Source organism: Trichechus manatus, unplaced genomic scaffold (genome assembly GCF_000243295.1).
Source record: "Trichechus manatus latirostris isolate Lorelei unplaced genomic scaffold, TriManLat1.0 scaffold00209, whole genome shotgun sequence".
Taxonomy (NCBI): Eukaryota; Metazoa; Chordata; class Mammalia; order Sirenia; family Trichechidae; genus Trichechus; species Trichechus manatus.
The window spans coordinates 3,923,171-3,937,478 of record NW_004444145.1 but is presented as its reverse complement, the minus strand read 5'-3'; the positions used below and the strand labels follow the sequence as shown (position 1 = coordinate 3,937,478).

The window sequence follows — 14,308 nt, the reverse complement described above, 5'->3', positions numbered from 1 at the left end:
CAGAGTAGAGAAGCCATCTTATGGGCTTGGGGGCAGGGGGGCGGGAGGGTGCTTTAAATGATCAGGACCAAGCTCAGGACTGCAGGGAGCTATAAGCCAGAGGTCTGAAAAACAATCTTCCAGGGTGAAAGAGCAGGGAGTTAAAGTGACAAGGAAGACAGAAGTCATGAATCAGGAAGAGAAGGGAGAGTGTGAAACCAAAGGGCTAGAATTTGGAATCATTGGGAGGGCGAAGACAGCAGGAAGGAGAGAAATGACAGTGAGGACAACTGTGAAACGCCCCCAGCCCCCTCAGGGAGAGCAAGTTAAGACCCGGGAGAGAGGCAAGAGTTGTGGAGGGGACAAGAATTTGGAGGTCCAAATCTGAGTCCTGACTCTGCTTCTTACCTTGGACAAGTCACCTCTCCCTTCAGAGCCTGATTTCCCCATCTGTGAATAGCGCTGTGATTCAGAGCATATGACTTAGAGTGTGACCACCTGTATTCTAATGTTCACTCCAACATTCACTGGCCAAGTCTGTTAATACTCCGCGCCATAATTTCTTCAAGAATAAAACAAGAGTAATAATAACTACCCATGGTGTTAGGTAAAGATTAAAGAAGAAGATTGGTGTAAAGCAGCTACCCATAAAGGTTTCTATTGTTAGTTGCTGTCGAGTCAATTCCGACTCATAGCAACCCCATGTGTTACAGATGGGTTTTCTTGACTGTAATCTTAATGAAAGCAGATTGCCAGGTCTTTCCTTCTGTAGTACTGCTGGTGGGTTTGAACCATCAACCTTTAGGTTAGCAGTCGAACACAAACCATTTGCAACACCTGGGGACCTTGAAAGCAGATACCCATAATAGATGCTCAATAAATGTTGGCAATTATTATTCCTATCATCCACCTTCACAAGGTTATTATGAGAATTGAATGAAATAATGCTTTGTGAGTTACCTGGTACACGGTCTGGCACATACTGAATCCTCAATAAGTGGAATTTTTATTATCATTATTATTAGTGACCAGAATGGGAAGGGCATGGTTAAGTGTTTGGGTTTAGAGTCCAAGACCTAGGACTGAAGAAGGAGGAGCAAATGAGAGATGTCAGCGGCATGTGGCCAAGAACTGGGTTTGTAGAGGGTGAGGGGACATTCAGAAAACCAGGTCTTCTCCAGGCCTGGGTCCTGCCCTGGTACAGTGTTCTCCATGGTGATTAGCGGGGCAGGAAGATGGGCCATGGCCAGACATTGAGATGAATTCAACAGAGTGGTCTTTGATCTTCTCCAGCCAAGCCCAGATCTTGAAAGGGATAAAAGTCAAAGAGGGTTTGGGAGAGCTAGACTTTGAAGGATCCTTGTTCCTTTGACATTCTTGCTCCTCTGACCCTGTGGCTCCCACATGACCCAATGATCCTCTGTTACCATCAAGTCAGGGGACACCTGGAACTTCAGCACTTCCTCAGCCAGCCTCCTCCCAGGCTGCCAGACCAGCTTCAGCTCTGTTGCCATGTCCCAAGGCAGGAAGAGCTTTGGGGGCGGCTTCGGTGGCAGCTTCGGGACTAGGAGCCTCCACAGCCTTGGGGGTAGCAAGAGAATCTCCATCAGTGGGGATTACTGCTCGAGCCGGGCCAGCTATGGGGGTGCTGGCTATGGGCTGGGTCTTGGGGGCATCAGGTACAGATCAGGGGGAGCCTGCAGTGGGTATGGATTTGGAGGTGGGATGATGTCTGGAGCTGAGGGCATCCATGAGGTCACCGCCAACCAGAGTCTCCTGACACCCCTCAACTTGGAGTTCAATCCCTCTCTCCAAAAGGTGCGGAAGGAAGAGAAGGAGCAGATCAAGACTCTCAACAACAAGTTCACTTCCTTCATTGACAAGGTAAGATCGTGGGAGCTGGGCAGCCTGCTAATGAAGTGGAGGGGAAGTGGTTTCCTACCTTGTTGAGCAGAAAAACGTCCATCCCCAGGCTCAAGAGCTGTCTGACCTACCACAAGAACACCGCTTTTTTGATGGATAGTGATCATATATTTGGCTTAAAATTAGATGGCAGAAGTGGATGAGTTTGGAGGGAGGGGAATGAAGTAAGGGAAAAGTTACAAGTTCAATTCATGGATGTGGGCTGGGGTCACTTTTTCTTGCCCTGTGTAATAGGGGCTGATTTCCTCCCAAGGCATAGGCATCTTCCCAGTGATTTGGACATGTCTGGGAGCTGAGTGGTTGGCAAGGGGTGCATGCAAAGCATTTTTCATTCTTCTTGCTGTGAGAGGAGAGTGTGACTTCAGCCCTAAGTTCCTCTCTGGTGTGTGGCCTGGAATCCTAGGGATTTCCCCAGCTCTGGGAGAGACCCCTCCATGAAACATTCTATTTTGCACTACCACCATCACATACCTGAGCTGACTGTTTTTGCCTGGGAAGAAGAAATTCAAGGATCTGGATAATTCAGGCTCCATACCTGGGATTTTGAGAGAGTGGTAAACTAAGAGGCAACCAGCTCAACTGCTGGGAGAGTCACCCAACTTTTCAGGCCTCAGTTGTGTTAGACAGATGGACTCTAAGTTCCCTTGGCCAGTCTAACAGGCTACAAAATTCCACACCATATGGACCCAAATCATTGAATGTGCAGACTTAACCAAAGGGACTGCTGAGGTAGTGGTTCTTAAACTTTATTGTCCCTTGTCACCCCAACAGAGGTGAGATTCCTGGGAGCCTGGTTGTGAAGGGACTAATGTGGCCCTGCTTTTCCTTGGTTCATACAGAGGGGATGTGGGATTGAGGGGATATGTGTAGGGGGAACTTGGAGCCAGAGTTTCCATCTTTCCTCTGATAACCAGAGACCTGTGGGAAGGTGTTCATTTGTTAAAGACCCTTCATAGGCATGCTGCCATCTCCATTTCCAACATGAGGCTCTGCTCCTACCTTCTCTGAGACTGGGTATCATTCCACCTATTCCCAGTGCAAGGACTTTTTTTGAGGGAAAGTTTATGCATATTCCCCAAGGCTGCTTCCCTGGCTGAGGAGCAGATGGGTGTAACTCAAAAAAACCAAATTAGCAGCACAGGACAGAAAGGACTTGAAAGAGCAGAGAAAGGAAGGGGCTTGCCCAAGGCCACACAGCTAGTGACGGACATGGCTGGGATTGTGCCAGGTCCTCTGAATGAAACTCCAAAGTGACCCATTCTAGCATTCCTGGAATGTGGGGACAACTGAGTCCAGATTCTAGAACTGGACTAAGCACACACAGCATGCGTGAGAAACCATGTCAGAAAGAAATAAGCAGATTGGACTTTCTACCAAGAACCTCTGGACCACTTGATGAGATTAAAAACCTCATCCAGTAATATAATGGTGAGGTATTCTTGTCTTAAGCCACCATGTCTCAGCATGGTTTGGTGCTTTCGGATGATTTCCAGACCCTCTGGCCTTTTCTGCTTGTTTCTCTTCTAAACCTAGCCATGGCATGTCTCCCAAGCCTATTGCACCAACATTTGCTTGGTTCTCTGCATTCCAGGCTCCTTCCAGGTTGAGGAAGAGGAGGAGCCTGCTACCTGAGCTCTGAGGTCTTGAGGAGATCCCTGCACTGATGGAAGTCCTATATACCAGAGCCCTCTGGGAGGCTGTTACATGGAAGCCCTCACATTTTCTTATCTCTGATTGGTACAGGTGTGGTGCTTACAGCAGCAGAACAAAGTCCTGGAGACCAAATGGAGCCTCCTACAAGACCAGAAAACCACCAAGATCAACACTGAGCCCATGTTTGAAGCCTACATCAACAACCTGAGACATCAGCCGGAAGGCCTAGGCGGGGAGCGGGCGAGGCTGGAGACAGAGCTGAAGAGCGTGCAGGATGTGGTGGAAGACTTCAAGAACAAGTAAGTGGATGCTCAGCCAGTTCCTGAGCCAGAGCCCTGCCCTGGGGCTCCTGGGGAGGCTAGAGGGAGCAGGAGAAGCAGGCTCTGCTCTCCAGAAGTGCCCACACATAGGGCATGTACGTGGAATCCGAAATAGTCAAAGCAGAAAGAGAACAAGACTCTGGGGTCAAGCATGTGGAGGCTTTGGGAGGGGCTGAGGTTATAGATGTTAATCACATGGGTACAAAGAGCTTAATGCACACAACTGTCCTTCAAACTCTGCAGATGAGTAAAGGAAGGCTCTCAGATAGAACTGACTTATCCAAGTTTACACAAACAGCAACTCATGAGTTAAGAATTAAACCATAGACTCTTACTCTCACATTTGTTCAACCAAATCCCATCGCTAGCTCACACAGTTATGCATTCACCCCAATCCTGGCCAAGGGGCAGGGGGATCAAAGAAGGAAGAGACATTTGCTGCCTTCTCCCAGGAACACACACACACACGCACCATTAAACATAACGGTATGTTCATGCCTATAAACCAAAAACCAAACCCACTGCCGTCAAATTGACTCTGACTCATAGCGACCCTACAGGACAGAGTAGAACTGCCCCATAGAGTTTCCAAGAAGCAGTTTGTGGATTCGAACTGCCAACCTTTTGGTTAGCAGCCGAGCTGTTAACCACTGCACCACCAGGGCTTCGCTCATGCCTATAGATATGAGTAATTTATTTTTATCTTCAATTTTCTTGGTCCAAATAAAACAAGTAACTCAATGATAAGCTTTAGTTATTGTTTGTAGATGATAATAAGATCAGATTTTATAGGTGAACTATCCAACATGGTAACCACATGTAGCTATTGAAATTTAAATTAATTAGAATCAAATAAAAAATCCAGCTCCTCAGTCACAATAGCCACATTTCAAGTGCTCAGTCGCCACATGTGGCTGGTGGGTTTTGTATTGGACAGCACAGATATGGAGCATTTTCGTCATCACAGAAAGTATGGACAGTGCTATAGACTCTAGAGCAGTGGCTTTAGAATCTTAGTTCAACCAATTACTAGCTGAATGACCCCAAGAAAACTATTTCACCTCTAAGCCCCAGTTCCTTTATCTGTTAAAAGGGGCTATTAATAGTACTTACCTCACAGAGGTGTTGTAAGTATTACATAAAAACTTGCACATAAAGCACCTGGCATATAAAGTTCTTAAAAAGTGTTAGCTACTTTTATTGTACTTGTGATTAGCTATATGTGTGTAGTGATACAGAAAACAGAAGCAAATTCAGGTGGATAATTTATAATATATATCTAAACATGGAGTAAGAGTGTTTTAGATCCAAGAAGACTTCCTGGAGCAGGAGACCAAAGCTCCAGATTGAGAAGGAAGGAGGGACAGAGGAAGGATATGGAGGCGTCTCAGCTGAAGAGTATCCCCCTGGTTAATGGACAAGTGATGTTCCAGTGACAGGTGTCAAAGAGGCCTCACAGAGGAACTGTGAGCTGGGGAACACAGATAAGGACAGTTGTATGGAGCTAGGTGAAGAAAAGATGTTCAGATTTCATTAAAAAGGCAGCTCAAGGAAATAATAAAGAAAAGGAATTCAATTTTCCCAGAGAACATGGGAGCAGGTGCAGTACTGGAGATTCAATGGCAGGAAAGAGATTTTCTCAGATGCTACTGGACGATAGAAGCAATATGAAAGCAGGGGAGATTCTGGTGACATACGTAATGTATGATAGTACCTCATGATTTTAAAAGAAGATCTAAATGCCATCTCATAGATGGGAGATGGCCTCAGAGAGGTTAAGCAACCTGCCCAAAGTTGCTCAGCTGATAGGTGAAGGATCCAAGGCTCAAACCACAGCAAACCAGCAAGGCTAAGCCAGTTGCTGTTGAGCTGACTACAATTCATGGCCACCCCATGTGTGTCAGATAGAACTTGCTCCATAGAGTTTTCAATGGCTGGTTATTTGGAAGTAGATTGCCAGGCCTTTCTTCTGAGACACCTCTGGGTGAATTTGAACCTCTAACCTTTTGTTCTGGCAGCCAAGCATGTTAACCATTTGCACCATCCAGGGACTCCTCTAGAAACACTGACAGGGTGGGATTCATTGATGCTTAGGAGGATTGGGTGGGGAATGGGTCACCTGCAACAGAAGTAAAACTTTCTACCCAGAGATGAATGAGCAGGGGGGCAGCTCCACGTGCCCCTGCAGGGCAGGAGGGGAGTGGGGTTGCCACCTGGGGGCAAATTGAAGAATAAGAAAACTTTGTTTGAGTGGCTCTTATCAGCCTGAAGACTACTACTTCTTAGGCCACATCCAGAGGGGCTGAGAACAAAACTTGAGAGCCTCATGGGGAGCAGGAGCCAGGCCAGAATCCAGAAGCCATCCCCATCACTGCCTGTTTGAGTAGAGACAAAATTATGGAAAAAATGACTAAAGATGTGAGAAAAGAAACTGCAGAAAGAACAAGGGGTGGTTCCGTTTGATTGCTGTTGTTTGGATTTTTGTTTTGTTTTGAGAGGGGTGGTTGTTGTATTTGGAATTTGGGGAGCATATTAGTAATAGGATTGCTGTGCTATATTACAGCATTTTCCAGATCTGCTCTGGAGATGCCTGTTGCCTGCCCATCTACAACCCTCTCTGTCCTAACTTCACTCCCAGAACACCGCCCCCAATGCCAACTGACTCTTGATTTTGCCCACAGGTACGAAGAAGAAATCAATAGACGCACAGTGATGGAGAATGAGTTTGTGGTTCTCAAGAAGGTGAGGAGAGAGGTACACTCCCCTGACTCCCAGATCCAAGCAGCCCGTTAAGTAGTAATATCTGCCACTATGCCAGTGGCCTTACATACAAGGCCTTATTAATTTGTTCAACAGATGTTGGAAGCTGGTTTTACTTTAAAAGTGAGAAAACTGAAGCTCAGGAAGGTTAAGTTGCCAAAGGTTACCAGGTAATCAGAAGTGAGCCAGGATCCGAGAATGCAAAGTCCTTTGGAAATCATCATACCAACTCCCAACTCCCACGAAGTCCTGGGTAGAGAGAGGGGGAGAGAAACGAGCTTTGTCCTGAGCTGAGTCTTCATCGAGTTAGGCTCAGGAGGACAGAATCAACACCAGCGTTCTGGACCTGCCTGCTTAGTGGGAACAGGAAGAAGGAGCTAAGCTGGAGGAGAATGGAGCCATAGAGTGTTAAGGGGACGACGAGGTAGAGAGCAGGAGGAGGAGGAAAAGCAAACACAGGCTTCAGGGAGAAGCTGGGAAAGCCCAGAGGCAGTGAAGGCCCAAGGGCCCAGGGCAGGGGTCTGTCTCGCTGTGCAGAGGTGACATAGGAGATCTTCACCCAAGGCACCAGCTCATGAGCGGGGAGGACATTCCCTGAGAGCCCTGCTCTTCACACAGTTTGGACCCCCGCCCCCAACCTCCACTCAATAGCCTGGAATAAAGAATTCCCCTCATCCCCATGAGTGAAAGTTCTCCCACCTGACTCACCACCTGCGGGGGCTGATGAAGAAGGGTGGGACTCAGGGTAACAGTGTGTTCTGTGCCCCAGGATGTGGATGCCTCCTACATGAGCAAGGTGGAGCTGGAGGCCAAAGCAGATGCCCTGACCGACGAGATCAACTTCCTGCGGGCCTTCTACGAGGTGGTGAGGAGTGCCCAGACTTGCCCTCAGGAGGGCCGGTGACTGGTGTGCCTCAGATGGACACAGAGGCCGCTGGATCCTTCCCTGGTCTCTCTGCTCCTCACCCCAGTCTTGGGTTAGAATTCATGGGGCAGATGTTGCTTCCTCTACCAAGGGAGACAATGAGGTTCCCTGGGGCAGGGGAGAAATTCAGCCTTGGACCAAGCATGTTCTGTTGTCAGACAAAAGAACAGCTTCCTGTCATTGAAATACACTGATTTCCAAAGGACCATCTGAGCAACCTGGTCCCCCTGGCCCACACCAGATTTACCTGCTGTTCTTCCTAGAACAGCTGCAGCAGGATGCAATTACACAAATTCAGTGGCAATTAGTGAGCCTTTGGGTGCTTCTAGAAGCACACAACACAGTTGCCTGGTTCTGGGCCGGATGCAAAATTTTGCATTTCTAGCAAGTTCCCAAGTGTTGCTGATGTAGCTGGTCCAAGGATCACATTTTGAGAACCACTGCTTTAGATGATTCTGAAAAGCGATTATTAACAAATTAATTATCGGCTTACTGTTTCAAAAATAATGTTATACAGACATTAATTTATTTAATCCTCACAAAGATCCTAAGAGGCCAGAATTGTGATTATGCCCTCTGAGACTCACAGATGTTATATAACTTGCCTGGCGGACTCAAGACTTGAATTTTTCAGCCTAGTGCCCTTTCTCCGTTTTGAGCTAATTTTCATTTCCCATCCCCAAGAAGCAGGTGCCAAGTTGGGAAATAGTACTGGGAAGAGGCAGAGCTCTCGGGCTCCTTCTAACTCAGTTGTCTTTTCACAAGATGATTTCCTTATTTGGTGTGCAGAGCTATGGATTCTCAGAACATGAGACATCGTAGTACTGACAGGTCATGACAAAGTGCATTCCTTTGGCAAGAGGAAGGACTTCTGGACAATCCTGGCTAGCATTACGTGTGCTGCTGCTCCATCTGAGGAGATGAGCCGATGATAAAGGACAGGCGTAATTTCAGTGACCACTCTAATGTCTTTTTTGACCCTTTCAGACCTAAGCAGGTTGTTCCAGCCCAAAAGTGCAAGTGAGGCCCTCGATGCTGAGATTTGTTCCTGAGGTCAGGTCACAGTATCCCAACACACACACACACACACACACACACACACACACACACACACACACACACCACACCCTGCTCAGCTCTCCTATTTGTGCGTATTACAGGAGTTGGCTCAGCTTCAAACCCAGATCTCCGAGACCTCTGTGGTGCTGTCCATGGACAACAACCACTGCCTGGACCTGGACAGCATCATCTCTGAGGTCAAGGCCCAGTATGAGGACATCGCCAACCACAGCCGGGCCAGGGCTGAGTCCTGGTACCAGACCAAGGTGGGTGTCGAGTCAAGTCATCGCAGCAAGCCCAGAGCACTAAGCCGAAGCAAGACCACAGGTACAAAGGCCCTCAGTCTGGTGGGGTTGAAGGGATGTGAGCTGAGGTTGGATCTTACCCTCTGTTCTGAGCATGGCCTCGATGCAGCACTGTCAGAACATGGAGGAATAGCCAGAGGAAGGTGGGAGGTGGTCAGGCCCTCTGCCAAAAGGAGAAGGCCACACCTCCAATACCTATAGCAGAGAGACTAGGGGCAGCTGGACAGTAGTGGCCATCAGTACCAGCAGGGAGGGACAGAGGGGGAATAGGAAAAGGTTTAGCTTCCTGGAAGAGGCTAGAGGATCCAGAGAAGAGAGATGGAGCTGGGGGGCTTCCCAGGTGACCAGAAAACATGGGCAAAAGGCTTGGCATAGGTCAAAGAATGAGCTTTTCCAGGATAGAGCAAACACTCCGAGCTGGGAAGTCACTGGGGATGGAGAGAGGTGGTGCCAAGAAAAATAAATACAAAGAAGCTTAAAGGTCAGAGAGTGACGGGCAGTGGAGACCCCGCATGATGCTGAGTTTGTGAGGGTGAGATGCGTGCGTCAAAGGAGAGAGGAAGCACACAGCCACAGCTGTGGACATGGAGAGTGAGGGTCAGAGACAAGAGACAGGGCAGAGGACAGCCCCTCAGACCCCAGCATGGATTTTTTTTTGGGGGGTGGGCAGGGGGCAAGGGGAGTAGTTTCCAATCACACTTTAAAAGCATGTTGGAATGTGGTTTGCTGCTGCTGAGTTTCAGGGCAGGAGATGGAGATAGCATAATTGTTCTCCAAAATATGATGTGGAATTTTTTAAATCTCCTGGGAAGGAGGGAGCAGAAGAGAGAGAAAAGACATAAGATACATGAGCAACAAAATGCAGAGGCCCAGGAACTTTTCAGGAATGAGGTGAAGATTATTCTGCTTTAATTTGTATGAGTTGCTGTGATAGAAACTTTCCATCATCTCCCCCAAACCTTCAAGCAAAGTTGGCTTCATATCCAAAACAAAAACACACAAAAAAGAGGCCTATTGGGCCCCAGGAAGTCCCAGCCTTCTCTTCCCTGGCCTTGACCATCCCCGCTACCTTCAAGCACCCCTCACACAAGGCCTGCTTCTCCCCCCAGTACGAAGAGCTGCAGCAGTCTGCCGGCCGGCACGGCGACGACCTCCACACCACCAAGATGGAGATCTCTGAGCTGAACCATGTAATCCAGAAGCTGTGCTCCGACATTGATAACCTGAAGAAGCAGGTAGGGCTGAGCTCACAGGGGTCGACCTGGCCATGCCCCTGCCTCCACACAGACTGTACCTGGCCCTAACCTGCCCAGGCAGAGAGAAGCCACCCCAATGAGTGACCTCTCTGGATTATAACTGTGCTGTCCCCTCGCCAGCCAGGGATGCCAGAGGTCAATCTAACATCAGTGCCTCTAGGAAAGGTTCTGGCCTCTGGAGGCATAGGCGGCAAAACCTTGGCTTAGTTCATTTACCCACTATCCACAGAAGTTCAGCAATGATAAAACCAAAAACCAAACCCCTTGCTGTCGAGTCGATTCTGACTCATACCAACCCTAGAGGACAGACTAGAACTGCCCCACAGGGTTTCCAAGGAGCAGCCGGTGTATTCAAACTGCCGACTCTTTGGTTAGCAGCCATAGCTCTTAACCACTGCACCACCAGGGCTTCAGCAATAATAAGGGCCTCGAAAAAAACATATTCTCCATCCTGGTTATGTATTAAGCTGTCCAAGGTAGACAGTAATCAAGCTTAGTTTTAAAGATGATGATGCCTCAAACCTCTGCTGCATTAAATCCATTTCAGGAGATTCCTCCAGGGGTGTGCCTAAAGCCCACAGCACACTGCATCCTCTGTGAATGATTTCACACACTCCTATCTCCTCTTGGCAGTGTGCTTCGCTCCAGGCCGCCATTGCTGATGTTGAGCAGTGCGGGGAGCTGGCCCTCAAGGATGCCAAGCACAAGCTGGCCGAGCTGGAGGACGCCCTGCAGAAGGCCAAGCAGGACATGGCAAGGATGGTGCGTGAGTACCAGGAGCTCATCAACGTCAAGCTGGCCCTGGACATCGAGATCGCCACCTACCGCAAGCTGCTGGAGGGCGAGGAGTGCAGGTGGGTTACCTCTCCTCCTTCCTCTGGCTCCAACAGAGGCCACCAGAGCACCACTATGGCAGTGCCCCAGAAGCCACATGGGCCTCATGATGTCAGGCCACTGGATAGAAATCCCAAAGACTGAGTTCAAATGCAGCCATTCCCACAGAAGTGGCATTCAGTTGCAGCCCCTCCTGCACTACTGTTGAACTCAGGGTAGGGGGCCAGGGTCCAAGCTTTAAGGCAGTGGTGCCCCTGGCTATCTGGAAGGCCATAACCAGGGCCATTTCTGCCCAGCCCTGCAACAAATGACCCCACACTCAGGATGAGCCCCAGGGGCTCTGTGTTTCCCCGGAGATGCTCTATAAACCAACTGGCTCACTCTACCTGTCTCGTATGGGCCCCTTGGCCCATTTCTCTCTATATTTTTAACTCGATCTCTTCTAGGTTTTCTGCCACATATTCGCATTAGCTTCCTAAAGCTATGAGGTGAAAGAAAAGCTTGTTAACCACTTAGCATATTTCCTGGCATCCAGTAAGCACTTTGGACTGATTATGGTTTCGATACAAAGAACTCAGGGCTCTTTACCTTCTCTACAATGAAATGTCTCTTTCTCTCCCCACCTGCAACAGACTCACTGGAGAAGGTGTCGGATCTGTGAATATCTGTGAGTAAATGTCTTGGAATGATAGAAAAGGGGGAGACAATGGCATAATGGCATAACCAACTAGGATTTGCTGGCTAGAGAATGATCAAGTTGTAGCATGGATGTCAGTAAGGCCCTCTTACAGGCTGTACAACCAGTTGCTGTCGAGTCAGTTCCGACTCATGGCGACCCCATGTGTGTCAGAGTACAACTGTGCTCCATAGGTTTTCAGTGACTGATTTTTGGAAGTAGATTGCCAGCCTTTCTTCTGGGGTGCCTCTGGGTGGACTCGAACCAATCTTTTGGTTAGCAGCTGAGCACACAATGGTCAGTTTTTACCTTCCAGGAGGGAGACCTAGGTTCAATTCCGGGCCAATGCACCTCATGCTCAGCTTCAACCCATCCATCAAGGGAGACACGCGTGTTGCTATGATGCTGAACAGGTTTCAGCAGGGCTCCCAAACTAAGACAGACTAGGAAGGCCTGGTGATCTCCCTCTGAATATCAGCCAGTGAAAACCCTATGGATCACAGCAGTCTAGTCCACAACCGATCATCGGGATAGTACAGGACCAGGCAGCATTTTGTTCCACTGGGCACGGGGTTGCTATGAGTCAGGGGTCAATTCTAAGGCAGCTAACAACAACTCAAGACTCTGTGGAGACTCCCCCTCTTCTTTGGCCCCTCCTCCCAGTGAGCCCAAGAGAACCTCTCAGAAGTGGGACATTCTACGTCACTAAAGGAGAAGTTAGAGTAGAGCTCAGTGACTTTTCTCCTCACTCTGGGATAATCTCCCCAGAGACTGCATATGACCCCCTCACCCCCAGGGGTGGTCCCAGTGGGGTCACATGTCTACAGGGATGTGACTCCACACCAGAACCTGGCACCAGAGGATCACAGTTACAGGACAATACTTCTCACAGAGCAGTAGGTCTCCAGTATAAATGCCTGATTTCTCAGCAGAGTTCTGGCAGGAACTCAAACTAACACAACTAACAAGAGTCTACTAAACAGGTTAAATAGAAAGACCTACATTTAGATTTTAAACAATTTAATTGAGCAAGGCCTCAACTCACGGGAAGGAGTCCCGGAGGAATAATCTCACAGAATGATCTACCAGGACTAAGTGGGGGTAGGGGGGAGGGCTGTTAAAAAACTCAACCCTTAGGTGGCGTTAATAGGAGCATGGAAAGTAAAATCCCTGTGTGCCCCACATGGATCAGGCCATATCAGGGTAGCTAACAAACCAGGGTGGTGAAAGAGCTTGAAACCAGCTAATAAAAGGAACAGGAATGTTCCCCTGAGAGGGGGGCCAGAAAGACGTCTTCAAATGTTTGACAGGCTGTGGAGAGCCACACCCTGAGGTTGACGAGCTCCCTGTTGCTGAAAGTATTGGAGCAGAAGAGAAGCAAGTGCCTCTCAGTGATATACTAGAGGAATTCCAATATTAGGGGAGAGGTTCATCTAGATGGCAGTAGGGCTTCTTCCAAGATGGGAGCCTACAATTCTATAACAACCATAGATAAAGAGTGAACACAGCATAGGAGCCTAAAGACATGCCACTCTAATCTCTTTGCCCCTCCATTCCCCCTATAAAACGGGGGTCCTCGTAGTTTGGCGTCCTCTTGGGCCTATTGTAGAGGTCAGTGTGGTCACAGCTGTGAAAGAGGTTTAAAAGTTGAGATGCCCTGTACAAATGCACATACTAAGGCAGTGTGTGACAGGATGGTGAGTCCAGGCCCCTTTCTCTGACTCTGTGGCTCTCAGGGTCCTGAGAAGATTCCTGGTCCCTGACGACCTGAAGGAAGAGACGGTTGGCTTAGAGCAAGACACCATGGTAGGGGAACAGGCATGGCAATAAAGGGCATTTACCTGGGGAGGTGCATCTTGGGAAACCTGGGAGAGCGTGCCAGTGTGCCCTGTGACTTCTCTCCACAGCCGTGGTCTCTTCCTCCGGGGGCACAGGCTACAGTGGGGGCGGAGGCCTCTGTGTGGGCGGAAGCGGCTACAGTAGTGGCCTCTCCTATGGCGGTGGGAGTAGCGGCTTCAGCTCCACCAGCAGCCACAGCATTGGCGGCAGCAGCTCCAGCATGCACATCATCTCCAAGACCTCATCCACCAAGAAGAGTTACAGGAGCTAAAGCACCCCACCTGCCTCGGCTGCCTGTCCATAAAGCCCCCAAGCTTTCCGGCCCTTAGACTTGATGCTCTGCTGACACTACATTCACAAAACCAACAGCAGGAGGTACGAGCGGCAGGGAAGTGACCTGTGAGTTCTAAGGTCACCACGTCCATCCCCCTGCCTCCAGACAGGTCCCCACAGAAATATCTCACTCACTCGAAGTCTCAGAGCCCCCAGGGTCCAAAGGCATTTGTTCCAACTAGCACTGACCCAACTGCTTTGTGCTGGGCTAGGATCTGAGAGGACTCAGAGTTGAGGACAGCCTTTGCCCTTAAGAAGGTTCCAGAGTAGAAGTGTAGTTGGCCTTCTTCCTCCTGTCTAACCTAAATCTGCTGCAACCACAAGATGGTTTCTCTTGTTAAGTACTTCATGGAGGTGCTTCTAATTGACCTTGGTGCCCCAAAGTACTTTAGTGCAGTCTAGATCAGTTTTCATGTGTGTCGTTTCTAATGGCAGACAGGAAATGT

The 14,308-nt window shown here is 48.9% G+C and overlaps 1 protein-coding gene across 1 annotated transcript; it reads left to right on the top strand.

The window, feature by feature from the left end:
• Positions 1 to 1,383: 1,383 nt before the first annotated feature.
• Positions 1,384 to 13,800, top strand: LOC101359503 (keratin, type II cytoskeletal 5-like). The gene is given in 9 exon segments (XM_012559074.1): positions 1,384 to 1,863; positions 3,646 to 3,854; positions 6,557 to 6,617; positions 7,405 to 7,500; positions 8,721 to 8,885; positions 10,034 to 10,159; positions 10,814 to 11,034; positions 11,647 to 11,681; positions 13,598 to 13,800. Coding segments are annotated over 9 exon segments (1,596 nt in total).
• Positions 13,801 to 14,308: the final 508 nt, after the last annotated feature.